This window comes from Miscanthus floridulus, chromosome 6 (assembly GCF_019320115.1).
Source record: "Miscanthus floridulus cultivar M001 chromosome 6, ASM1932011v1, whole genome shotgun sequence".
Lineage (NCBI taxonomy): Eukaryota > Viridiplantae > Streptophyta > Magnoliopsida > Poales > Poaceae > Miscanthus > Miscanthus floridulus.
In genome coordinates, this window is record NC_089585.1 from 116,637,628 (window position 1) to 116,664,032 (window position 26,405).

Here is a 26,405-nt window from a genome sequence, read left to right on the forward strand (position 1 = left end):
TTTCTATATGTTTACAAAGCTATATTGATCTCCACCAACCTCGTTCCCTATTTCTAATAGTTTTTCATGACAACTTATTTGATTAGTTTTCTAGAGCACTTGTTTGGAGAAATTGTCTACAAAACTTGTTATGAGATACTTTCATAAAATTGTTTCAACCAACTTATTTAAACAAGTTTTCTAGGGAACTTGGTTTCAGTCAAACTTCCTTTGAAAGTTTTACTGTAAATTCATGCAGAAACTTACCCTATAAAACCACTCAAAAGAGTTTATAAAAGTTATGCGTATAGATTCTACTTCCGCCGTCCCGAGTCCTAAGATTTACCTAAGTCAAACCGCGTACCAAGTTTAACTAATTTATAGAGAATAGTATAGACACCAATAGGTATATTATAAGAACAGATTCCATCATAAATCTAATAATACAAATTTGGTATTATAGTATTGATTTTTGTTTTAATAAATGTGGTCAAATTCGTGGTTTGATTTAGAATAATAGTAAGACATCAATTTTTTTAGACAAAGAAATTTTAATAATAAAAAAAAGCTTATGGAAAAGAAACAAGTTTTATAAAAATATAAAGGTATGGATGATCTGAAATCTAGCGCTAGCTTTCCTCTAGCGCGGGGTCTCAAAATATACAGAACAGACTTTCTAAAGGTAGTTTTTGTGATTTTGAAACTAGTATATATTTTTCCATTCTTTTGTTTAAGAGAAAAAGCAATTATTTTACGTAATCTGGTAGAAAAGCACGAGACGTCACGAAAAGTGTTTTGCTTGCTTTGGCTACCTGAACTCTTGTAGCGAGCTTTCAAAAAGAAACTCTTGCCGTTTCAAAAAAAAGAAAGAAAGAAATAAACTCTTGGTCAGAACTCAGTGGCGCTTGGGCACATTCACTTTGCACTCTATCCTGAATTCCTTTTCTTTTTATGCCTCAACTCTTCGGTGGTATCTATCCGTCAAAACTATCTCAATGATTGGGAGGGTAGGTTACCATTGACATACAGAACTTGTTGCACCTGCCAGGTCATTCTGGCCGGTGTTGACTGAGCGAATACTTCCTCAAATTTGGTGGTACGACTTTACTCTCTGTACTCGTGCTAATTTCTAGTAGTTTATAAGAAATAAGATTATATACATTTTGCAAACCAAACAAAAGTTAAATAAATAGTCAGAAAATAATGAACTAATTCATTCTTCCGCGCGCAAAGTCTATAAGTATCTCAATTCAATCCTCAACGCCACTGTGGCCAGCGAATCAATTGGATGCAAAGTCTAAACTTTCTACGCAACTCGCACTACCTCTTTCCTTGACGGCGACAACGTGGTCCTTCGCTGCTTTGCCTCCCCACGCATTGCTACACTGCGCCTGCCATTCTGCCAAGAGTGGAGAGACAAGAGTGGCGGAGGTACCGGGCGTCGGCGCGCCACACCATACTCATCGTTCACGTCGACGAGCAGGAAGCCAACGACGGGGAGGAGCTGGGGGACGACATGGGTTCCACGATGCGTGTGGAGGCAGAAGAGGAGAAATGCTCCGTGCAGCGGCAGGCGACGGTGGCGGTGCAGTCCGCATTCCGGCGTTCCGCAACGCGCCGGGTCGAGCTCAGCTCAGCACCCAAAAGGACAAAAGGTGGATAAGATTTCCGGGCACTCCCATTTCCCATTCCCACCCATCATACACCAGAGAGCGATAAGCCCAACCACTTGCTTGCAAACGAAACGAAACAAAACAATGGCGACAGCGAGTGAGATCGCGGCGGTGGGCGTGATCGGCGCGGGGCAGATGGGCTCGGGCATCGCCCAGCTCGCCGCCGCCGCCGGCTGTGCCGTCCTTCTCCTCGACGCCGATCCCACCGCCCTCTCCCGCGCCGTCGCCTCCATCTCCGCCTCCCTACTCCGCCTCGCCGCCAAGGGCCAGCTCTCCCAGGTAAGAGCGTTGACCTCCCAAAGCACCCTTCCCGGATTGGTGTCCGGTTGCTCGGGGGGGGGGGGGGGGGGGGGGGGGGGGAAGATGCTGCTTTCAGCTCTCTTCTTGACAAATTTTTGGGGCTTGCTTGGTCTCCAGGCCGCGTGCGAAGACTCAATCAAGCGGATAAGGTGCGTCTCCACCGTGCAAGATCTCAGGGATGCGGATCTTGTGATCGAGGCCATCGTGGAGAACGAAGATGTCAAGAAGAAGCTGTTCGTGGAGCTGGATAAGATCACGAAGTCCTCGGCCATTCTTGCGTCCAACACTAGCTCCATCTCTATAACCCGCCTGGCTTCATCTACCAAACGCCCCTCTCAGGTGATGATGAGCAACCTCTGGCGTTTATCTGTACATGCAAAGAATTTGAATTTGCTCATCAGGATTGTGAAGTGAGTTCCATGGTGCAGGTGATAGGCATGCACTTCTTTAACCCTCCTCCGATAATGAAATTGATCGAGATTATCCGAGGAGCTGATACAACAGATGAGGTGTTTGCTGCAGTCAAATCTTTTTCCGAAAGGTAACTAAAACTTTGCAGTGCCCTTTCACCTGAATCAGTTTGTTCATAGCTAGCAGAGCAAAACTAGTGTGTAGTGAATTAGTCAAAAGGATATTGAGTTTGCTTCATTTCACTGTTCTGTTAAAGTTTAGATCTGGAATTGACACTATGGGCACTATTTACCCAAATACCCAGTCCAAACTTCTGGACCAAATACCCAGTCCAAACTTCTGGCAGTTGTTGTAGGTAACATAGTGTTTTTCCCTTCAACATAAATCTTTCATGGCCACATGATTGTTACTCCAACAACTCTACACACAAAATGGATCTCGCAGGTTTTAAAACAACACGTACCTGTCTCAGGCTCTCAGAGCACTTGCCTATCTTGAATGTTGACAACAGCTTGTGCTAGTCTGAAATCACAATTCCGTTTAATCTGTAATGTCGATGTTACCAGACCCGTAACCCTTGATATTGCCTGATGATTTGCAAAATTTGCAGACTCGGGAAGTCCGTTATATGCTCGCAAGATTACCCAGGATTCATTGTGAACCGCATCCTCATGCCAATGATCAATGAGGCTTTTTGGGCACTGTACACCGGAGTGGCAACCAAAGAGCACATTGACACAGGGATGAAGCTGGGCACGAATCACCCGATGGGCCCTCTGCAGCTTGCCGATTTCATTGGGTTGGATGTATGCCTTTCAGTACTTCGGGTACTTCACAGTGGCCTGGGAGATAATAAGTACAGCCCTTGCCCTCTTCTTGTTCAGTATGTTGATGCTGGCCGGCTTGGAAAGAAGCGTGGACTAGGTGTATATTCATATGGACAGAAGTCTTCATCAGTCAAGCCAAAGTCGTCTCTGTAAACATGAAAGTAACTGTTGAGCAAATAAAACGAGATGTATGTTACATTGCACATTAGAGAAAAGGAGCACAACTTAATTCAGAGGCACACAATTGGACGCTTCAAGCAGTTCAAATTCGCAATGGCGGGCTTTGCTGCTCTGTGTATAAAAGATGGTTTAGTGTTCTAATCTAATAAATGTAAGTCATGAAAATTACATGCTCAAAATATCCAGCAATTCAAGCCCAGCAATAAAATGCAGCCTCCTGGGTGAACTTCATACGTACTCGCTCTATTACAAATTGTAAGTTGTTTTGGCTTTTCTAAGTACATAGCTTTTGCTATACACTTAGATATAGCTCTATGTCTAAAGAACAAAAACGATTTATAATTTGGAATTGATGGAGTAGTATATAATTTTTCAGATACTCAGGCAGTAGACTTAGACAACTTAGTCCCAGAAATGATCACTCTGTGTATAACGTGGCATAGAATAGCCTTTCCAAAAAATAGCCTTCACCCAATTGGCACACGAAATGCTGACAAGAAAGGTGATGTAAATGGGTAGTGAAGTGCATCTGCCTAACGATCATGTGAAGCATACGAAATGGTGACAAGAAAGGTGATGTAAATGGGTAGTGAAGTGCATCTGCCTAACGATCATGTGAAGCATGTTAATATGTACGGAGTATTATCTTGTCTTCATGCAAAATGAACCAAGGATAGAGTAATGTTCACGCACACGACAGACATGTATTATCTTTTCTTCATGCAAAATGAACCAAGGACAGAGTAATGTTCACGCACACGACAGACATTTCCCTAAATTGCATTCTGCAAGAGAGAAAAAAACAGCAAATCTCTACACACCATATGTTTCTCCCTTGTAATCTTCTACTAAAGCTCCAAACAACAGATCTCACTCTACCGGAGAAGGAAACCAGTGAATTTCTACTGTGAGCAGGTGCAACATATATCATTACACTATATTCTGGTTGTAACTGAGTCGTCATATGGGTCAAACTTCACTATTCTTCTTGCATCTGGGAGCAAAGGATGCTCTATTGGTTTGTGCCCTTTCTTGTACCAATAACTGATGATGTACGCCTCCAGTTTCCTAACCTGAGGAAGCACAGATTCGTCCCAAACCAGTAAGAAATGATAATAAACAAGGGGAGTAATAATAATAAACAAGGTCAGAACTCAGAAATATGCCATATGCTTGAAACGCTACCTTCAAATGACTAAACAGCAAACCAAATGTTTTAACAATGTCTAAACTGCTAAAATAGAATAAATGTCAATATATTAACAAAAAACGGTCAACCTATTTGCCAAATCATGTGAACGAATATAAATAATAGAGTGAAGTACATTTTATCAACCTATTTGTCTCTGAGTCTGAAGAACCCCCAACTTAAAAACCATAAATCTTGGTGCTTCCAACTTTCAAAATCAGACAAATCCGCTCCCCCCCCCCCCCCCCCCCCCCCCAACCACCAACAGCAGTTAGAAAGTGGTGTAAACACTAGATAAGGTTTTTAAACCATGAAATATCTTCAAGCCTTCAAAAGATCGGAGAAAAATAGTAGAGATATATTAGAACAAGAGGCACCCACATAAAATATTTGAAACTCTTGAAATTATCTCCAAAAAGTTCCATAATTGGATTGAACTATAGAAAAGTGGGAAAATCTAGAGAAGTCCCGAAACATTCTAATCGATGCCTAAACACACTTTGAAAACTTTCCAAACAAAAACATGCGATACAACCAGCATGAATGCAACAACAATAATCCTGGTTGCAAATTGTATTTTTTATTGTTGAAAGTTTTCAAAATGCGTTTAGATGTCGATTAGGAAGTTTATGAATTTTCTTTGTAGAGATAAATCCAATTTTTGGAAGCTTTCAGAGATATTTTCATGAGCTCCAAAATATTTTATTTTGGTTTCTCGTAGCCCAAGATATCTCTAGAATGTTTTTCGATTTTTTTTAGTCTTGAAGATATTTCCATTGTTTAAAAACCTTGTTCCTTGTAGTCTTTACCGGACTTGTTTTTGGACTAAAAAGGGATGATGTGGCTCAAAACCACTTTTAACTGCTGCAGGGGGTAATCTGTCTGGTTTTGAAAGTTGGAGGATGTAAGATTTCAGACTCAGTAACAAGTTCAGGGTAGTCAAATGGACTTCACTCAAAAAAATATAATCGAGAACTGTGGTCTAAGAACAAGATCAAGCCTGCTAACTCAAACTAATAGGGAGCATGACAAATCATTGTTGGAAAGTTGCAGCAATTGACAAAAACCATATATAAATGAGGTGTGAAGATTCTTGATAGATAGACAGTTAATACCATAGTTGTTGAAACATTTTCATGTATATTTGACACAATGACTATCATGTTTAAATGCAACAATCGTCAGTGTATGGTGCATGATTGTCACAGGCTTGGCTTTCCATTCATTAATGTATAATTATAACAAATGACATTATCATTGCAGGCTTGCAGCAACATATGAAGCCGAACCCCATGAATAAAGCAGCATATGCAGCAGCTTACGAAGTTTATTCCAGGACTCCAGGTATTAGGATTATATCAATAACACTGCTCGTCTTCCCTTTTCTTTTCAAGGTTACAAAAACGATCTTAGCTTTACAGGATAAATAGGGAACATACCCTTTCGACAATGTACGATTCATCAGAGATGTTTAAAGGCTCTGTCAGTACTGTAAGAAAGCCATTCCTGTTTCCATAGACCACATCAGTGAAGTAACGGTCACCAACCTGGGGAGGTGACAACCTAAAATTAGAGAACTAGAACGTATTTCTAGTAAGAGTAGTCACAGCTCACAACTATCCTCCTACCAACACAAGATTTGTGGCTGAACAACCAAAGTAACTCTCTATTTCATTAGCTGGTCCACCTGGTTTCTTTACATCTGCAATCAATAGAACAAATGTGCAAACACATTATCTCTTAAACATGAAAACAATGATTTAGAGCTCCCACTTCTATAGCAAAGTCAAATTATAAGAGCACGACACAGGTACAACAACGTACACATTTGAAAACATCATGAGGTGTATTTTGGTACACAACTTATATTAATGAAACAATAACTATAACTAAAACAGTACTGCACAATGCAAATGGACCATCCAGGCAACAAATTAGCTCTTTCAAATGCTGATGTATTTCCGTTATGATGATAATGAAATGGGGGACCCCCCTCACTTCAAAAAAAAAAGGCAACAAGTTAGCTCCATCCAATGAGTTTCCTTCAAAGTTAGGCATTAAACCTAAGAACATTTGAAATTACCAAGAACAAATCAATTTACAAGTGTACAAAGCTAAGAACCACCATTTTGAAGTAAGATTACGAAACTGAACACTTATTCATCGAACAGAGCTTCTTTGAGCTATCAGGTAAATTTCAAAGGATAGACACGATAGCCAGGTAGCGAGTCTGCACTTGCCATGCCTGATCACATGAACCCCCTCGATGGCCGCTTCGATCGCCCTCGCATCCACCCCGTCCGGATCATACTCCGTCAACCCTTCCATACCCACAGACAAATCAATTCGATTAACACCCAAAACCTTGCAAAAAAAGAAAAGAAAAGAAAAGAATCGCCCCAATTCGGTAGGAGCAGTCAAACCAGGCAGACCTGCGGAGTTGCTGTAGATGGCGAGCGCACCGGGCGGGAACGTCGCGCGGCACTGGTCGAACGCTGCAGCGAGCGGCGGCCAGAGCGCGGGCGCGTAGGGTGCCGTGAGCGTGTTGTCCTTGTCGAAAACGACGCCGCGGAACCCGGCGCGGCGGAGCTCAGCCCAGTCGAGCCACCTGATGTCTTGCACCGACACGTGCGGCAGCGCTAGGGGCGGCTTGGACGCCGCAACGGCCGCCACCGCGGCCACGCCGGCTGGGTTGAACCGCTGCCCCAGCGCGCGCCGCCACCACGCCGCCGCGCCCATGGTGGCCGCTCTGTCCGCTGAGGCGGCGGCGGTTGTTGTTGTCGTCGTGTCCGTGTTAGGGTTTGCAGCTCTAGATCTGGGGGGCGGAAGCGGGGAGGCGCGGGCAGCGGAAGGGCGTAGTGGCACCGGCGGCGACCGTAGCATCGGAACAGGGTCCTGGCTTGTTGCCGGCCGCCGATAGGTGTGGAAGAAATCGATACGAATGGAACGGGAGATTTAACTTTTTATCATTATATCGAATAACACCTCCTCAAATAGCACTTCAATGGATATCAATACATTTTCACCAGCACAGACAGAAAACATCTACAAATTTACCACTTTTATTTGTGTGGCACACCAGCTCTTCACGCTAGCGTGGATTCGAGTCAACGGGGCGTGCGAAATGTCCCTCATGCCCTTTTCCTCTCCACCCACGCAGCTGGCATTTTCGCTTCGTGCTCCGGGCGACCGCGGCAACTCGCGCACCCAGCCCCAGGCACCTGCAGCGCGGCACCTCATGCCCGGCGGCGGCGGTGCTCCGGCCAGGCGGTGGCGTGCTGTTGCCCGTGCCCTGGCCTGGCGACGATGCGCGCGCTCGCACTGTGCCTCGGCAGCTCGCGCCCTGGCGGTGCCCGCACTCGCAGCCCAGAACACGGCAGCTCATGCCCGACGAGCTTCGGATCAGTGGCTGCCTCCGCACCGCGCGCTTGAGCTCGTCCACAAACTCGTCGAAGCTGCGCCGCGACGAGCCACCGGGCGCCACGGCAGCCTCGACTGTGCCCCTCAGCTTCTTCACCTACTCCCTGAGCTTGACGCCGTCTTCCCCGCCCATCACCCCTTCGATACGCGCCTTCACCTCGTCGGCGCGCACCGCGCCGCAGTCCCCGATGGACACGCCGGCGCGCCACTCCCGCACGACGAGGCACCGGTTGGTGATCTGGTTCGTGAGCAGCGGGAAGCACAGCATGGGCACGCCCGCCCACGTGCTCTCCAGGATGGAGTTCCAGCCGCAGTGCGTGAGGAAGCCGCCGATGACGGCGTGGGAGAGCACCTCCACCTGGCAGCACCACGGGTCCACGAGCCCCCGCCCCGCCGCGGCGCCGTCGAACCCCTCAGACAGCGGGTCCGGGTCGTCGGAGTTGACGATGTCCGGGCGCATCACCCACAGGAAGCGGTCGCCGCTGGGCAGCACGCCGCACGTGATCTCGTGCACCTCCTGCTTGGTCACGTGTGCGTAGCTGCTCCACGATGGCGCCCGCCAGGGGCTCCGGCACAGGCGCCCCGCGATGGAGGCCCAACCACTCGAGCAGGTCTGGGCCTGTGCACAGGTCCATCACCGTGTGGGTCCATGCCTCGTCCTCGTACACCGCGTGCGTCTGCACCACGCCGGGGTTGCCCGCGCCGGCGAGCTGCGCCAGCTTTGGCTCCAGCTCCGCGAGCTCGTGGTCGAGGTCGTCGGCCAGCTGTGACCGGTCCACGGACTTGACGGCGAAGGCCTCGCCGGTGGCGCGGGACGTGCAGCCGTGGCGCAGGACGTCCAGCGCTAACCCACCCACGCCTAGGGGTGCCTTGGCCGGAGGTGGCCAAGGCGCCCCGGTCACGGCTGCTGGCGGCGGGTGCGGCCGCGGCCCAGCGCTGGAAGCGCTCCGGCGTGCTGTAGCGGTGGCGAGCGTTATCAGCGCGCGATGGAGCGGCTGCTAGCAGCCTCAAGGGTAGGCGGAGGTGGGCGGCAGGGCTCCAACCGCGCGCGTTAGCTGCCTGCGGACGTGCACGTCGGCAACGATGGGGGCGCGGTGGTTCCCGGCGGCGCGGGTTCAGGCGAGCGAAGCTGGAGGCGTGCTCGGCTCTGCCCACAAGCGCGTGCAGCAGAGGGAACGGCGGTGGCCGAGCTCGAGGCTCGCGGCCATGGCAGCCGGTGCGCACGCGACCGGCTGGCTACGCGCGCACTCGGTGGCAGCCGCGACGGCCCGACTCCGAGGCTGCTTCGGCGGTCTCCGGCTCGGGCGAGGTGCGCCGGGCGGAGAGGAGGACGAGGCTGACGCGGTGGTGCACATGGTTGGGGTGGAGATGGCGCTGATACGGGCCATGGCAATGGCGACTGTGCGTTCGAGCAGAGAGAGCAGGGGCAGGAGAGACATTTGATGCCCGTATGTCGACTTGGATCCCGGCTGGCGCGAGGACTGACGTGCCACGTGAGCAAAAGTGGTATTTTTGTATCTGTTTTCTGTCTTTACTGGTAAAATTATAGCGGCAACGGTTGAGATGCTATCCGAGTGGGTGTCATTCTTTATTAATGGTAAAAAGTTAAATGTCCTAGCAATAGGATATTCGTGAACGGCTACTCCCACTGCCTTGCCGACCCCACCTGCCAAGCAAACACCATTCCGTCGAGATGGATGAACTGCCCCCTGGTTTCCCCTCTCTCGGCCTCGGCCATGCCCCTGTCCCCACCCCTATGGCGCCGCCGCCGCCGCCGGCGCTGCTGGACGAGAGCGTCGAGGAGATCTTCCTCCGCGTGCCGCCCGACGACCCCGCGCGCCTCCTCCGCGCCGCGCTCGTCTGCAAGCACTGTAGCTAGTTTTATAATTATTCAAGGTTCCAATAGGAATTGAGCTCCATCAAGCACCCCCCAGCGTACTTTGAAGTCGCAGTAGCTCTTTAATTGAGAGCTGAGAGTTGACCTAGTAGCTCTCACGTTCACAGTAGTAACTTTGAAGTCAAACTCTGAGTTGCGAGCCACAGCGTACGTGTTTGGCGCTTAGTTCAACATTTTCACGTGACAAACGGTCTGGCATGCGTGTATTATACTACCGTCAATGTCAATGAGCGATCATTGCTGCTACGCCTACGCGAAGAAGACGAGTACGGAAGAGAGCTAAAGCAGGGCAGCTGCCGATGGGGTTGAGGAACACCACGGCGACCATCGTCGAGAGCCTGAGGACTGTGGAAGGGCAGCTGGTGCGCGTGGAGGTCCTCGTCCTCCTCAGCAACCTCCTCCTGGTCCTCCTCGTCGTGCTGAGCCCCTACCGTCACCGGCGCGGCGACAAGTCCTTCCGCTTCCTCATCTGGGCGATCTACACGCTCGCCACCGTCCTCGTCCCCTACACCATTGGTCTGCTGGAGGCCGGCCCGTTCCACGACCAGACCTTCGTCCTGTGGGGCGCCGGCCTCCTGGTGCAGGCGGGCGCCGACTCCCTCTCCGCCTACAACCTGCGCGACGTCGAGCAGTGGAAGCGGACGCTGCTGCAGCAGGGGCTGCAGATCGTGCTGCTGCTGTGGCTGATGGTCCGCTGCGAGGGGAGGAACAGGTGCTACAGCGCCACCATCTGGATCTTCTGGATCCTGAGCATCGCCAAGGCCCACGCCAAGTTCCAGGCGCTGAGGGAGGCGAGCAGGACGGACGGCCTCATGAAGCACACCAAGGTGGTCGCCGACTACATGGTGACCGAGCATGAGTCGGGCCATGTCTTCGACGCCGCCACCATGGAAGGATACAGGTACATATTCCACGGGGAAGACCTCACGCTGCCGTACTTCTCCAAGCCGGACTACAGGACGGCCATCGCCGCGTGCGCGTTCACCACGGTCGACACCGTCTGGCAGTGGATCGACAGCCAGAGCGTGTCTGTCTTCAGCAGGGAGCACGGCGGCGTCCTCAAGGACATCGCTCTGTCCTTCACTCTGTTCAAGCTGCTCAAGCGGAGGTTCGCCAAGTACGAGCACGGCGAGGCCGGTCGTCCCAAGACGCGGCGGCTCGTCGTGTCTGGGCTCCTCCGGGAAGAGGCTGACTACAGCCGTGCCTTCCGGGTGATCGAGATGGAGCTCGCGTTCCTGTACGACTTCTTCTACACGAGGCACCAGTCGCACACCCAGTACGTCGGAATGACGGTGGTGTTTGTGTTCCCCGTGATTGTTTGGAACGCCATCTCCGGAGCTTTCAGCAGACACTACCACCGGACCAGCTTGGAGCAGACTGTCAATGGGATAGATGTCATTCACTGCATCACCGTCGTGTTGATGGTGATTGTTGTCGTCGTGCTGGTCGTGGAATCGCGCATCAACGACCAAAAGTGGAGGGTGGTCGACGATCTGCATACCCTGACCGGTGCGAGCAAAATCACCTGGAAGGGAGAAGCCGTTCCGTTCGACGACGGCAGCAGGAAGAAGGCGATGAAACTGATCAAGAAAAGGAAGCATCGGAAGCTGACAGGCAGGAACTGGGACAGGAAGCTGGGGCAGTACTCGCTGTTACGCAACTTCGACTACCACCCGAGGAATGTAGCCTCGATTCTGTCACTCGGCTTGATCGAGCCAACCAGGGACGGGCAGAAGGCTTCGAAGAAGGTCGAGTTGCCCGAGGAAGTCGTGATGCGCGTTCTGTCGCGGTTCAAGGCGAACGACGGCCACCTAGCAGATGGGCGCGCAGCGCTCGCCGTCGCCGGGAACGACGCGACCCGGCTCACGTGGGCCTGCGAGTTGCCCACGCATGTCCACACGGTCCTGGTGTGGCACATCGGGATGACCATCTGTGAGATGACGACGCCGCAGCAGCTGCCGCTCACCGGCGACCGCCTCGTGGCCAAGTGCCTGTCGGAGTACTGCGCCTACCTGGTGGCGTTCGTTCCGGACATGCTGCCGGGGCACGGCTACGACACGACGCGTATCTTCAACGCTGTGGTCATGGAGGCTCGGGATTACCTCGCCGGGTGCGACACCATGAGAGCCAGGTGTGTCAAGCTTCTAGAGCTGCAGTGCAATGAGCTGACAATATTGGGGATGGGAGCAAAGCTTGGGAGTGAGCTCAGGTACAGAGTTCACGACAGGGCGCGGCGGTGGAAGGTGCTTGCAGACTTCTGGGCGTAGTTCATCCTCTTCCTCGCGCCGTCAAGCAACGCCGACATCCACGCAGAGAAGCTCGCGGCCGGCGGGGAGTTCATGACCCATTTGTGGACCCTGCTCATCCACGCCGGCATCCTGGAGCGCCCCTCTTCTTCCTCTCCCTAGAGGCCTAGAACCAACTTCGCTGGAGGGTACAATACTGATACAACACCCGATGATTCTGTCCTCTAAGAAACCAAATCTGTTAGCATCTTCGTCTTAATCTTTACGCATTCATGGCTACTGCTGCTAGGCTAATTTATTGTTCATGTTTATTGGTTCAAATCCTAATTAAATTTGCGTACAACATTACTACTATGTCGCTGAATGTCAAGCGGAGGTCACGAAAACTTGCACATTCTTATTTCGCCACAAGGGGCCACTGGCCACAGTTCCCAAATAACTCTGAAATCACTACTCAAAATCCAATAGCTCTGAACCAGAAGAAACTACAGAGTCGTGCTGAAAGAAAGTAGAGAAGTTGAAGATTGCAGACCGAGGCACCTGAGCAAGGAAAGAATGAGTTGGTTTTATATTACTGTAATCAGCTTATGACTCCCATTATCTCACAGACTTATATAAATGAACAGTAAATAGAAACAGCTTGTTCACCTACTGCGGACATTCACAATTCAGTTTGTTATATATTTACAAAGTTGGTAAATTAACCTAGCAAGACTCATCAGAAAAACAGCTTCACCATTTTTTCACATTGAATATTCCTTTTACATAAATCCGTTCACCAGATGCAGATCTCATTTGCATCACCACCGAATGGACAGTAACTTCATAAATTAATAGCTGAGGATCAAAACTGATCTAGTCTCGAGTTTTCAAAGCATATCGCAACTCCTGCATTAAAGACAAGAGCGCCGTGTATCAGAAGGGCAACAATCAGCAAGCATAATCGCAGCAAATGTATTTCAAGACTGGGTTTTACCAGATCGCCGTTGCTAGAGGCAAATGAAGGATGAAGGTCCGAAAGAAGTTTATCTTCCCTCAGTCTTTCCAAGCCATCAAATTCACCTGTACTGGAAGCCATCGAGCCAACACTTCCATGGTGGTGGTCCATCCTTAGGTACATCTCAAGTTCTTCGACTTTCCGAGACAACTGAAGAGCAATTAACTGAAAGAACATGGATTTCACATCCTTTAGTTATTTAGGTCCACCCGAGTAAACTAGGAATGCTCAAAAATCAAGGAAGAGATCCATTGAGAAAGCAATCACCTGTACAAGTTGTTGAATGGACAAGGTTGGCCGACAACTTAGATAAGGCTTTTCCAAGTTAGGTATGGCTTGTCCATCGACAGGAAGCAGAACCAGATACAGCTGGAACTGCAAAACAGAAATATGGACAGTTGGACAGGTCAGCAGACCTGGCACACGCTCCATTTAAGCTCATCTTGACAGAGCTACTAAAGCATGGAAGACAAATATAGTAGAGACATGTAGCTGGTGTGACAAAAGGCCAGCGACCCTTTCCAACTGTTTCCCTTGAAGAGAAGGGGAAAAAGCAAATAGGAAAACAACACTGTAAAAACACGACATGAGCATGAAACTTGCAATTTTGTCCCTCCTTTGAAGAGTTGTTTCCCAAACAGGTTTTGCTTCATGATTAATTCCTATATTTCTGAAGTATAGCTGTGAGAAAAGACTATGTCCAGCACAACATAAATACAAAATGAAAGTACCTCTTTATCCATTTCATCAGCATTACGGAGGTGATCCACCAATTTTGCAATGCGCGCACTCCTTCCAATCCTGCCATTTGAACCAGCACTGCCATGTCGATTTTGGCTCCGTGTACCGTTTTTCCCCCATGCAAGCATCTCTCCCCGCAACGGAGAGGTGGCTAAAAATTCTTTTCCACCAACTAATTCATCATTCTCCTCAAAGCTGTGATCACTACTGCCAATGGTTCTAGCAGGCGATGCTTGTGATGCAGACGTCTTCCTGCATCTTTTCTGTCTTAAATCTGGAGAATGATCGTCAGCAGAAGATGGCGCTTTGGTGACCTCATTGGCATTTTCCTCTTCCCTATCCTCCTCATCAGAGCCAGTAGGGGCAATATCAGGGGTAATAGTTCTACCTCTTCCCCGTGTTCGCATATTTCTCCTGTACTTCCTTGAAAAGGCAGTGGCAGTTGCTTTTGCCGTAGAACGTTTCTTACCAATTGCCTCGGACTGTCTTCTGAATGTTTCCTCAATGGTTTCTTGTATCTTAATGAAAAAAACAATGATGCGTTGACATAGATGGTTAAATATAAGGATATAATGCAAATGAATTTTGTATAAACAAATACAGTGCTCGTATTGACAAAGCAGCTGAGCTCACCTTTTGATTCCGAATCCTCTCCTGCTCATTGAAAGCAAGTTCCTGTAGTATCAAGTATATTAGAAGCACTTCATGGAGAGGCTAAATGAGGCTAGCAAAACGATGATGGGGAACATAGACATCACCTCTTCCTCGTACTTATCAATATCTGGATACAAGGCTGCAATCAGTGCATCATATTTAGGATCGTCCCTCAAAGAACGTCTACTTGCACAATGAGTGCGACATGCTGGACATTCATTATTTCTGCAAAATCAGAGCATTATCTTTATTATCAGATAATAGCCCTCTATTTTATGATCTAGAGACAAAATTAGGCTTTGAATTCTACTTTTAAAAATTGATTGTGACACGATTTTAAAGAAAATGAGGCCTGGCATCATACCCTAGCCGCATAGATTTGTCAATGCAGTCTCTACAGAAGCGGTGCAGACATTCCATAACTGTCCTTGTCTTCCGGATAATACCTGTCAAATAGAATGATTAGACTCCATGGTATATTGTCATCTGACAGAAAAACGATGCCAATCAAGCAATTAAATTCTCAAACTTCAAAGATGTAAATTATTTGTATCTAACTCCTTCCATTCCAAATTGTAGTTCGTTTTAGTTTTGTTCTAAGCCAAAGTTCTCTAAATTTGACCAAGTTTTCTATAAGCTTGGTCAAAAGATAGAGAAATTGGGCTTAGGAGAGAACTGAAACGGCCAATAATTTGGGACAGAGGGAGTAGTAACAAACAAATTATCTACTTGGATATGGGGTTTCATCCAATATATTCCTTAGCTCAGATTAATATAACCATTTTACCTAATTTTGTATGAACACTGAAAAGGCGATAAAAAGCATCACATGGTCTATAGGAAATAAAAAACACCAGATGTGACACATGGTAGGTTATACTAGAGAAATTAGGGACGAACCAACACCAGAATCAGAAGGGTTACAGCCACAGTGGATAAGAAATATTACAATAAGGGAGAAAGTGTATCGCATCTAAGAAAACAGTGCGATTTACACTTGGAGCATGTAAAGTAATCTGTTGCTCTCCCTCTGTACGCGCGGCAGGGGCAGGCGCCGAAAGGCTCCCCTACCGCACCGTAGCCACAGCAGGGGCAGGCGCCAAAGTCAGCCCTGCTGTCATATCTAGTCACTGTAGCAGCATGGCAGCCTGACATATCTGTGTACTAGGATTAGATGGGTAGAGTTGTATATATAGCTTCACACTGTAACTCAGTGAAGAGAGTTCAGTTTGCCACATCCAGAAGCAGAGCTTTCGGCAAGCGCTGGGCTTGAGCTGTGTGTGTGAGAGCTGTTCTTAATATCTTCTTCTACCTCTAGCCATAGTGAGTGAGTGTGTTGGTAAGCTTACTGCTTACTTGTGCAGGGCAGCCGAGGGACCAACAAGTGGTATCGGAGTCGTACAAGCGCCATCGTCGGACTAACCGCTAGCGATGACGGACAGTTCGGAGATGGGCGACAGAAGCGGCGCTGCTGTGGCTGCCCAGCCACGGTAGGAGGTCATCGTACGCACGGTGCGGGAGGTCAGCGGCACCAGTTGGTTGACGTTGACTCGCACCAACTATGACGAGTGGGCGGTGACCATGAAGGTCAAGCTCAGAGCGCGACGGCTCTGTAATGCCATTGACAAGGGCACCGACAACGAAGAAGACGACATGTCAGCGTTGGAGGCTATCCTCGCTGTTGTGCCAGCGGAGTACATGGAGCCGTTGGGGGGCGAAGAACTCTGCTAAGGAGGCGTAGGAGGCTATTGCAGCGATACGCGCCGGCTCCGACCGCGCAAAGAAGGCGACGGTCCAGCTGCTGAAGCAGGTGTACACCAACCTCAAGTTCAAGGATGGTGAGTCGGTGGAGGACTTCTCCCTCCGTCTGCAGTCGCTCATCAGCAAGCTGAGGAGCCACGGCGTCACCATCGACGAAGAAGAGACGGTCTCCAAGTACCTCCACTCCGTGCTGGTGAAGTATATTCAGATCGCTCTCTCCATAGAGACGATGCTAGACTTGTCCACCCTCACCATTGAGGATGTGATAGACCGTCTACGGACGGTGGACAAGCGCATGGAGCAGGCCACAGCAACGACGAACAGCGGCAAGCTGCTGCTGACAGAGGAGTGGGCTGTCCGGATGAAGGAGAAGAAGTCCGGGGAAGCCGCCTCCAGCCACGGTGGCGATGGCAAGCGTCACGGCAAGGCTTCTTTGCAGAAGAAGAAGAAGAAGAAGGTCGACCCCAACGCCTGCCGACGCTGCGGGAAGACGGACCATTGGGCAAAGGAGTGCCCAAATCGCAAGCAGGAGAAGAAGGCTGAGGCTCATTTAGCGCAGGCTGATGAGGATGATGAGATCACTCTCCTGATGGCGACGTTCTGTGCATTGCATGACGTTAAGGCCAAAGAGAAGGGAGAGGTGATGACAGTGAAAGGGCACGGGGCGAGGCTCTAAAGGCTGTCAACCTCGACGAACCGTGCGCCTAAGTCCACCTCGGACATGTGGGCGGCGAGCAGGAGCAGCAGCGGTACATGGACTCCGGCGCCAGCAACCACATGACAGGCTCCAAGGAAGCCTTCTCTGAGCTCGACGGCAACGTGACCAGCACAGTGAAGTTCAGTGACAGCTCAAGGGTGGCGATCCGATGGCGCGGCGCCATCATCTTCAGATGCCAGAACGGCGAGCACCGCGTGCTGACGGGTGTATATTACATCCCGCAGCTGCGTTCAAGCATCATCAGCATTAGCCAGCTGGATAAGGGCAGCAGCGAGGTACTGATCAAGGACGGCGTCCTCAGGATCAGGGACCGGGAGCAGTGGCTTCTTGCCAAGGTGAAGAGGTCCCGGAACCGACTGTACCTGCTCGACTTGAAGGTGGAGCAGTCCATCTGCTTGGCTGGACGACACACGGAGGAGCCGTGGCTGTGGCATGCCCGGTATAGCCATCTCAGCTTCGACGCTCTTGGTCGGCTAGAGAAGATGATGATTGGGCTGTCTCATATCGAGCACACAGGCGAGCTGTGTGACAGCTACCTGGTCGGAAAGCAAAGAAGGTTGCCGTTCCCGAAGACGGCGAAGTACCGCGCGGCAGAGGCCCTCGAGCTGGTCCATGGTGACCTCTGCGGGCCGATCATGCCGACGACGCACGGCGGGCACAAGGACTTCATCCTGCTGGTGGATGACTGCAGCCGGTTCATGTGGCTGCAGCTTCTGACCAGCAAGATCGAGGCAGCGGAAGCGGTCAAGAAGTTTAAGGCGCGCGCAGAGGCGGAGAGCGGCAAGAAGCTGCGCGTGCTGCAGACAGATCGCGGCGGCGAATTCACTTCGGTGGAGTTCGCTGCGTACCGCGCGGATCAGGGTGTGGTGCGACACCACATGGCGTCGTACTCGCCACATCAGAATGGCGTTGTGGAGCGGCGGAACCAGCCAGTGGTCGGCATAGCTCGATCCATGATGAAGGCCAAAAGCATGCCGGTAAAGTTCTGGAGAGAGGCGGTGACCACGGCGGTGTTCATCCTCAACCGCGTGCCCACTAAGGCCTTGAAGGGCAAGACGTCGTTTGAGGCTTGACACGGACGCAAGCCGAATGTGTCCTTCCTCAGGACATTTGGCTGCGTTGGCCATGTGAAGAACACCAAGCCTCACCTCGCCAAGCTAGAAGATAGGAGCACGCCGATGGTGCTCCTGAGCTACGAGAAGGGCACTAAGGCGTATCGGCTCTATGATCCCAAGAGAGGCAAGGTGGTGATCTCTAGGGATGTGGTGTTCGATGAGATGGTAGCCTGGGACTGGTCCAGTCCGGACACAGAGGGAGCTGGCGGCTTCAATAGCACCTTCGTCGTCGAGCACTTGGTCATCCACGGTGGTGGAGACGCTGGAAAGGGGGTGCCGACCACTCCAGCAACAGAGCCGAACACTCCTGGGGCGGTGCCGAGCACTCCAGGAGTGCTGTCGAGTGGTCCTGCAGTGGTGCCGACCACTTCAGGACGGGTGCCAAACGCTCCAGTAGCGAAGCCAAGAGGCCTTGCAGTGGTGCCAACCACTCCAAGACTGGTGTCGAGCACTCCTGCAGTGGTGCCAACCACTCCAGGAGTGGTGACGAGCGGTCCAGGAGTAGTGCCAAGCACTGCAGCCGGGGTGCCGAGCACTCCAGATGTTGTGCCGACCACTCCGGCGGAACAGGGGACTCCATCGACGTCGATCGAGTTCGTCTCGCCTCCAAGAGACATCACCGAGTTCGTGGAAGCCTTCGACGACGGTGAGGTGCGGTTCCGTAGGCTGAACAACATCGTCGGCGGCACAGGGTCCTCAGGCCTGGCAGGTCGGCTGCTCAATGACCCAAAGCTGCTTCTCGTCAGTGCAGAGGAACCACCCACGTTCGCGCTGGCCGAGCGCGATGCAAATTGACGATGGGCGATGCTGGAGGAGATGAAGGCGATCGAGGAAAACGAGACTTGGAAGCTCGTCGATCCAACTCCAGGATGCCGTCCGATCGGCCTAAAGTGGGTATACAAGGTCAAGCGGGACGAGCGCGGCGCCATTATCAAGCACAAGGCACGCCTCCTCGCCCGAGGCTTTGTCCAGCGCGAGGGCATCAACTTCGAGGAAGTCTTTGCGCCGGTAGCGCGTATGAAGTCTATCCGACTGCTGCTGGCTTTGGCAGCAGCGAAGGACTGGCGCGTCCATCACCTGGACATAAAATCGGCCTTCCTCAACGGCGAGCTGGCGAAGACGATCTTCGTCAGGCAACCTCCGGGTTTCGCCGTCAAGGTAGCGGAGCATAGGGTGCTCCAACTACGCAAGGCGCTATACGGGCTGCAGCAGGCCCCGCGAGCGTGGAACGCCAAGCTTAACGCCACGCTGGGTGAACTTGGGTTCACGCGATGCGCAACCGAGCACGCGCTCTATACGCGGCGACGGGGGAAGGAGGAGCTCGTCGTCGACGTGTATGTGGACGACTTGATCGTCACCGGCGCGCGTGTGTACAACATCGACAGCTTCAAGCGCGAGATGGCGGCTCATTTTCGAATGAGCGATCTCGGCGCGCTCTCCTACTACCTCGGCATCGAGGTGAGACAGGGGAAGGAGGCGCTCACGCTCGGTCAGAGCGCGTACGCCTCGAAGCTGTTGGAGCGGAGCGGCATGGCTGAGTGCAAGTCGTGCGTGACTCAGATGAAGGAGCGGCTGAAGCTGACGAAGGCCAGCACCGCGGCGAAGGTAGATGCAACACTCTACCGGAGCATCGTCGACGGTCTGCGCTACCTAGTCCACACGAGGCCAGACATTGCATTCGCCGTGGGCTACGTCAGCCGCTTCATGGAGGATCCCCGAGAGGATCACTGGGCCGCGGTGAAAGCAGCTGCTGCGCTACGGAGATGGTGGATCAGGTGATCGTCTTCCCCAAGACCGACGGAAGTGGGCTGCAGCTCACTGTGTTCAGCGATGCAGATATGGCGGGGGACATCGATGGACGGCGGAGCACCTCTGGCGTGCTCGCCTTCCTCGGATCGGCTCCAATCTCATCGCTGTCGCTGAAACAGAAGGTGGTGGCATTATCCACGTGCGAGGCAGAGTACGTGGCGACGGCCACAGCGGCGTGCCAAGCTGTGTGGCTGCGTCGGCTGCTGGGCAAGCTGACCGGTGTGGAAGCTCACCCACCAGCACTGATGGTGGACATCCAGCCCGCCATCTTCCTCGCGAAGAATCCGGTTCCCCACGACCGGAGCAAGCTCATCGACGTTCAGTTCCACTTCCTCAGGGACTGTGTCGATGGAGGGTGGATCGTCTTCGAGTTCGTCGAAACTGGTCGGCAACTCGCGGACGTCCTCACCAAGCCGCTTGACCGTCTTCGATTAACAGAGCTGAAGAAGATGATCGGCATGGTGGAGGTTCTAGGGTTAGCAGCAGGATTAGGGAAAGAATTGTAAAGTAATATGCTGCTCTCCCTCTGTACGCGCGGCAGGGGCAGGCGCCGAAAGGGCTCCCCTACTGCTGCACTGTAGCCGCGGCAGGAGCAGGTGCCGAAAGGCTCCCCTGCCGCACTGTAGCCACAGCAGGGGCAGACACCAAAGTCAGCCCTGCTGTCACTTCTAGTCACTGTAGCAGTATGACAGCCTGACATGTCTGTGTACTAAGATTAGATGGGTAGAGTTGTATATATAGCTTCCCACTGCAACTCGGTGAAGAGAGTTTAGTTTGCTACATCCAGAAGCAGAGCTTTCGGCCAGCGCTGGGCTTGTGTTGTGTGTGTCTGAGCTGTTCTCAATATCTTCTTCTACCTTTAGCCATAATGAGTGAGTGTGCTGATAAGCTTACTGCTTACCTGTGTAGGGCAGCCGAGGGACCAACAGAGCAATCCCTTAAAAAAATGGCATGTATATGATACCCAGCTACAAATAACTGGAAGATGAGTTTATACTAGCAGACAGCTAGTGCAGACAATTCAATGTAGAGACATGGTTCTTTAAACTGAATCTTCATTAAGAAAACATAATTAAAAATCATATTGATGCTACATGATACACTAAATGAAAGAAATCTAGTGCAACTGCAGAGTTGCCCTTCAAAAAGTGTAAACCGCAACTTTAACTATAGGAACTTTAAGTCTGTAATGGGATTACAGATGTCCTTATTCACAAAACGAGAGGGAGGTAACTGAGAGGACGTCACAGACTTCGAAAGACAATCATTTGCCGCCTTCATTTATCTATCTGTTTGAGATGCATCCGGTGCACTGACAAATACATAGAGGTGAAAAAGAAAAATAGCCTGCAATCTATCAACAATAGTGTGCAGACCATTTACTAGACACACAAAATAGTATAGATTTGAATGAAAGAAACAAGCAGGATATTTAACATGCTAGGTTAAACAATGAATTGAAAAAATCAGATATGTACAAGCATAAGGGAATCATATCATGTCTAGATTTCAGTTTCGACCAAGAAAACTGAAAATAATAATATAACATCCAGGTTTATCTAAGCAAATTAGAAAGAACACTCTCACCTAAACAGATAGGGCACTGAACCTCCTTCCTTATGTCTGCTAATTTCACTAGCATAAACCTGAGAGAAAGCAGTTCACATAAGCTTCAAATCATGTAAAACATCAAATATTTCAAAGTCCATGAGCCTGAATAACGATTTTCAATCTATGTAGTGCAATGAAATGCAGGTAAATATAAATAAATGTAACATCTGCATTTATTTCTTCTTTTGAAACCAAAAAGGTATAGCTATTTTATGGCACTACACAAAGATCACATAAAGCAAGCAGAAGTGAAGGTCGATATGTAACTAATAAACTGAATATTTGAGCATACTTAAGTATTCACTATCCAGAGGGTATCAGTACTGAAATAGTCCCAGTAAAGAATTGCTTACAGTTACAGTCTGATATGGATACATTGACTCATACTCCGTATACCTGAGACTGAGATAAAAGAATATGGAAATTGGACTTGCGACTGAAGCCAAGCTGTAGAATATTTCATCTCATGAATTTCTAAAGCATATGCATTGCTGGTTGGAAAACATATGTGCATTACAGTCGGAACTGTTAACTCTTCCAACGTACAGCAATAGCCACGGCAGACAGAGCAGTTCAGAATTTCAGATGAAAGCAGTGGTTCAAACACAACAGTACAAGCGCACAAAACAAAGAGAGTGCCAAGTCACCAGCAGGACGGCGATCTCCATCGCGGTGATGGCCTGCATCATGACGGAAGCATGCATATCATATAGGCCATCGCATGCCTGCCTAGCTCGAACGCATATGATGCATCATCCATGTCAGCTTGGCGATCGGTGCGTTTGCGTACAGGTGACCTGATCATACGAACTAAGCAACCATGACTGAAACGGATAGCTCATCGAGGACCAAGCCCACCGGCGGGTCGGGAACTCCGGATACGAGGAACCGGCGGGCGGGGTGCACGAGACAGGCACCGCGAGCAGGCCACAAGCATATCGTAGACAACGAGAGGGGGTCCACGAGATCGGAGGGATAGACCGCGGAGGAGAGAGGGAAAGAAGGCTCACTCGTCGGTGCCGCCGCCGTCGCTCTGGGAGAACTCGCTGTCGCTGTCCGCGCCGCCATCATCCTCCGCGTCCGAATCTACCAAACCCGCACACACAAGCCTCTTAGCCATATTCGCGCGGGGATACAGAAGGCGACATGCACATCGTGAGAGAACGAGATGCGACGGACGCCGGTCCCGATGCCGTCGTCAAGCTCACCGTCTTCGAGTCCGTGCTGTGACTCCGGGTCAGTCAACCCCCGCTTGGCGGCGCCCCTGCTCGGCAGCGGCGGGCGTCCTCCTCTTCCTTCTCCTACGCCTCCGCCTCCGCCGGCGGCGGCATCAGAGGCTGTAGCCGCGACGTCGTCGCGGGGTTTCGAAGACGGCGATGGGAGCCGGCGCTTCTGCGCGGGCATTCTGGGTTTCTGCCCCTAGGATCTTGGCTCTCGGGTTGCAGCAAGGGCGCGAGGCGGTGGTTCGCCACCCTGCCGAGGCGCCCGGGGCTTGGGAGGGAGGGGAGGTGGTGTGGCTCGACGGGGAGGATGGGGAGGACCGGGGAGGGGTAAGTATATGGAGAGGTGGGAGGTGGCCAGGTGGGTGAGGGAGCCGTCCCTGCCTGGAAGGGATGCGGAGAGAAAGAAGAGGAAAATAAGCAGGGCGGTGTTCGTCTTGTGGTGGGTTTGCAATTGCAGGTTTGGTCTATTTGACGGGCTGCGGTGGGGGCCGGCGCCTGCTGCTTCTCTGACTGTCTTAGGAAGTCGCGCGAGAGACCAGGGGCGGGGCGGCAACAGCAAGCGACGCACGGGCGGCGCATGCAGGCGTGAAGGCCGCCTCCCCCTCGCCTCGCCTGCCTCGCTCCGCGTTCCTTGGGTTGGCGGCTGTGTGACTCCGATTCTTACTAGTGAGAGGAAGCCGTGGGCTGTAGTATTTGCATACCGCTTGGCCGCTTGGCGCTCGATCCACGTGAGAACACGCGGGTGTTCTTGTTTCAGATTGAAGCTCAAATTGCAGAACACGGGTGACTGGGTGAGGCAAATCGCTGCTGCGCATCCCGCCGTCCCCGGCTTTGTGCTTGTTGTTTGCCACAAAGGCGTCGACGTCCTCCTTCCCCGGCGCCCCTATGCGGCGAGCGGCTCGCGACCGACCTCTGCTGACGGCCGGTGATCCCGGAGTCTGGAAGCTGCTGACAACCCTTGGTTAAAGGCTTGGCTCCGCCTCTCTCACCCGGCGTGTCGGCCAGTTGCGTGTAATCAATCTTCATTGTTCACGCTGTTGGCTGTGCCGGTTGGTTCTCTGCCAACCTTTCTAGTCTCCAGCGGCCGGCGGACTGGTGTCTGGTGGAGATCAGTCCAGGAAATCTTATGTGGCCTCGCTTATAATTGATCTCTGTTCGGTCAGTTTGTAGAGCACGTTGAAAGGAAACCATCCGAGATGAAAACACAGCGTAGACTCTTCAGTTTGAATAGCTTACAGCAGGGGAGTGAGTCAAGACAGGCCAACTTTGATACTGCATGACAACAGATCAAACGACTAGCAACGGTGGCCAGTGGAACAGACAACCGAACAGGCGAGCAAGAGCAAGTCACCGACACCGACGTACTCGTAGCAAGGAAGAAGACTGAAAACAAAAGGGCCACTACGTCAGTACGTGAGTACAATCGAACCAAGGGCTCCCACGATGGAATGACACTATTTTATCGGAGAAAGGAAGGGGCATATGTCGATGTAGAAGTCACTTGCAAGGGAGCCATAAAATATTTCCTTTCAGTTCCTGACGAAGACGCTAGGCATTTAAAAGAAGAGACTAACTAAGATATGTTCAGTTATTCACACAACTCTACTCCTAACAGCGTTGAAACTTCAAGTTCTTCTGGTGTAGAGGTTACAGGGACTCATTGCAACTCTTCAGTTCATCAGGCTGCAAATTAATTGTCAGGCTGGTTGATAACGATATGCCAGCTTTGTTAGTTTTATCTGGTTGTTTGCTTTGACTGGTACAACATTGCAAGTTGGAGCAGGAGGGAAAGGATAGGAGCAGCTTGCTCTCTTGGGGAGAAAAGAAAACGATTGAGGCTCTGAGCAAGAATCCCAACTCTATAAGCTTCTGTTAGCAGAGGTCATAAACCAGAAACCAAATTTGATAGAGCAAAGTATCAAGCTCTTGCATTTCACACTGTCTACGGAGAAGTGAAGAGGCCGACGTGAGCTCGAGGGACTAGCAGGAGACGTGACTCGTCCTCAGGCCTCGGTGGCTAGGCCATGGAAGTTGCTAAGGATCGATCGTGCTCCTGTTACTCACGCCACAGCTTGTCTGCTTGTGCCATCCCAACGAAAGCAGTCACCATGGGTCAGTGGCGGAAACATGCACACCATCGAAAGCCCGACTCCACGCACGTTCAATTCTTCTAGCAGGGATCCATATATCTTCTTGGCCAGTGCCGCTGGTGGTCCGGTCGTGGACGACATGACCAGAGGGCAGAGGCTAATTAAAAACAGTCCGAAGGAAGCAATTGTCGAGCACATTGTTCTAACACCCACCCTCAGTTCACCGGATCCGCACGTGCCTTGTCCGCTTGCCGGATGCCAGCGTGAAGCACACTACGAGCTGCAGCTAGCGGCTAGCGCACTAGACACGAGGCGGCGACGAGGTCGTCGGATCGCCTTAACGGCCACGCGAGGCAACCTAGGAGAGGTCGGAGGGGGTGAGAGATGACAATAGAGCGGGGCTTAGGCTTACTCTTCCATGCTTCCGGCGCTCGCGGACTGGGACGATTCGCCGTTGGTGTCGGTTCCGTCTCCTCCGCCGCAGCCACCAACCTCCTTGTCGTCGGGATCTGCGAAACCGCCCAAACACAAACGAAACCTCTCAGGCACATCCACGACCCAGGGCATCGAAGACGACGTGCGAGCCGAGAGACAGAGGCGCCGCGATCGGGGCGGCGTCGTTCATCTCACCACCGTCGCGAGGCCCCCGATGCGGCGGACGCTCCTGACGCGCGGAGGCCTCCCCATCCATCTCATGTGAGGCTCCGCCCCTGCCTCCATCACCGCTGGCGGCGGTGTGCCGCACTGCGACGCGGCCTTCGGAATCATCGGGGGTGGGTGACGGGAGCGGGCGCTTCTGGGCGGGCATTTCGCGTCCAGGCGGACGCCCGCCGAATCCTCGCGGCGGCTGCGGTGGCGTTCCCTCGCGAGTCGCGAGGCGCCTGGTGGAGAGGGAGGAGAGCGTAGGGTGGGTGTGGAACTGCGGGGCGGAGGCAGAGAGGCCTGCGGGCAGAGGGAGAAAAAGGACGGGAGAAAAGAGAGAACAGACGCGACGCGTTCGCGTTGTGCTCAGTGTGTGCGTGCGTGTTTCTGTTGTGTGGGGGCGCTCGCTTGTGGTCTGACTGGGTTCGACGAGCGCCCGACGCGACAGACGGACAGGGGAGGACAAGGAAGCGGGGGACGTACGGGGCGTGCAGGCCGGCGGGCGGCGGCCGCCTGAGACCTGAGCTGCCGTCGTTCCTGGGCGGGAGTATAGATGGGCAACGGGCCGGCCCGGCCCGGCACGGCCCGATGGGGTTTAGGCCGAGTAGGCATGCCGTGCCCTGCGGGCCATGCCTAACAGGCCCGCGGGTCTGATCTTTGGCCTAGGCACGGCCCTACGGGTCTTTTTTCATGTCGGGCCAGCCCATCGGTACGCTAGAATTTGCGAGTCGTGTCAACCCACAGCCAAATTTCGACATAGATAACAAGTATTAACTCAAGAACTGACAGAACGACATAGATAACAGAATGAGATGTTTATGTAATGCTGCCTCGTTAAAAATCTTTCTAGTTAAAACTTGTCCTTGTGAAAAACCCTAATAAGAAAAAAGAGTACAGCCAGCTCTTAAGATTGTACTAAGTT

At 51.6% G+C, this 26,405-nt stretch overlaps 4 protein-coding genes across 5 annotated transcripts; 2 read left to right on the forward strand and 2 right to left on the reverse strand.

Moving 5' to 3' along the window:
• The first annotated feature begins 1,353 nt into the window (after positions 1 to 1,353).
• Positions 1,354 to 3,603, forward strand: LOC136456698 (uncharacterized). Its single transcript, XM_066456637.1, has 4 exons — positions 1,354 to 1,931; positions 2,070 to 2,291; positions 2,381 to 2,493; positions 2,974 to 3,603. Exons 1-4 carry the CDS (start codon positions 1,737 to 1,739, stop codon positions 3,341 to 3,343), a joined length of 900 nt encoding a protein of 299 aa, XP_066312734.1. The 5' UTR covers positions 1,354 to 1,736; the 3' UTR covers positions 3,344 to 3,603.
• A 443-nt stretch (positions 3,604 to 4,046) lies between these two features.
• LOC136456696 (phosphatidylglycerophosphate phosphatase 1, chloroplastic/mitochondrial-like) lies at positions 4,047 to 7,496 on the reverse strand. Its single transcript, XM_066456636.1, has 5 exons — positions 6,992 to 7,496; positions 6,800 to 6,880; positions 6,188 to 6,261; positions 5,999 to 6,106; positions 4,047 to 4,443 (listed from the first exon to the last, which is right to left on the reverse strand). The coding sequence occupies exons 1-5, from the start codon at positions 7,440 to 7,442 to the stop codon at positions 4,306 to 4,308; spliced, it is 852 nt and encodes a 283-aa protein (XP_066312733.1). The 5' UTR covers positions 7,443 to 7,496; the 3' UTR covers positions 4,047 to 4,305.
• Positions 7,497 to 10,175: 2,679 nt separating this feature from the next.
• Positions 10,176 to 12,143, forward strand: LOC136461074 (uncharacterized). The gene has a single exon (XM_066460532.1). It carries the CDS (start codon positions 10,176 to 10,178, stop codon positions 12,141 to 12,143), a length of 1,968 nt encoding a protein of 655 aa, XP_066316629.1.
• A 589-nt stretch (positions 12,144 to 12,732) lies between these two features.
• Positions 12,733 to 25,759, reverse strand: LOC136459206 (putative E3 ubiquitin-protein ligase RING1a). 2 transcript variants are annotated; one of them, XM_066459087.1, is made up of 10 exons: positions 25,472 to 25,759; positions 25,254 to 25,350; positions 21,505 to 21,563; positions 14,879 to 14,960; positions 14,619 to 14,739; positions 14,494 to 14,535; positions 13,851 to 14,378; positions 13,387 to 13,494; positions 13,099 to 13,284; positions 12,733 to 13,010 (listed from the first exon to the last, which is right to left on the reverse strand). In XM_066459087.1, exons 1-10 carry the CDS (start codon positions 25,647 to 25,649, stop codon positions 12,978 to 12,980), a joined length of 1,434 nt encoding a protein of 477 aa, XP_066315184.1. In that variant the 5' UTR covers positions 25,650 to 25,759; the 3' UTR covers positions 12,733 to 12,977. The 2 variants fall into 2 exon arrangements, with proteins under 2 accessions (XP_066315184.1, XP_066315185.1); XM_066459088.1 differs by lacking the exons at positions 25,254 to 25,350; positions 25,472 to 25,759 and adding exons at positions 22,539 to 22,614; positions 22,737 to 23,396.
• Positions 25,760 to 26,405: the final 646 nt, after the last annotated feature.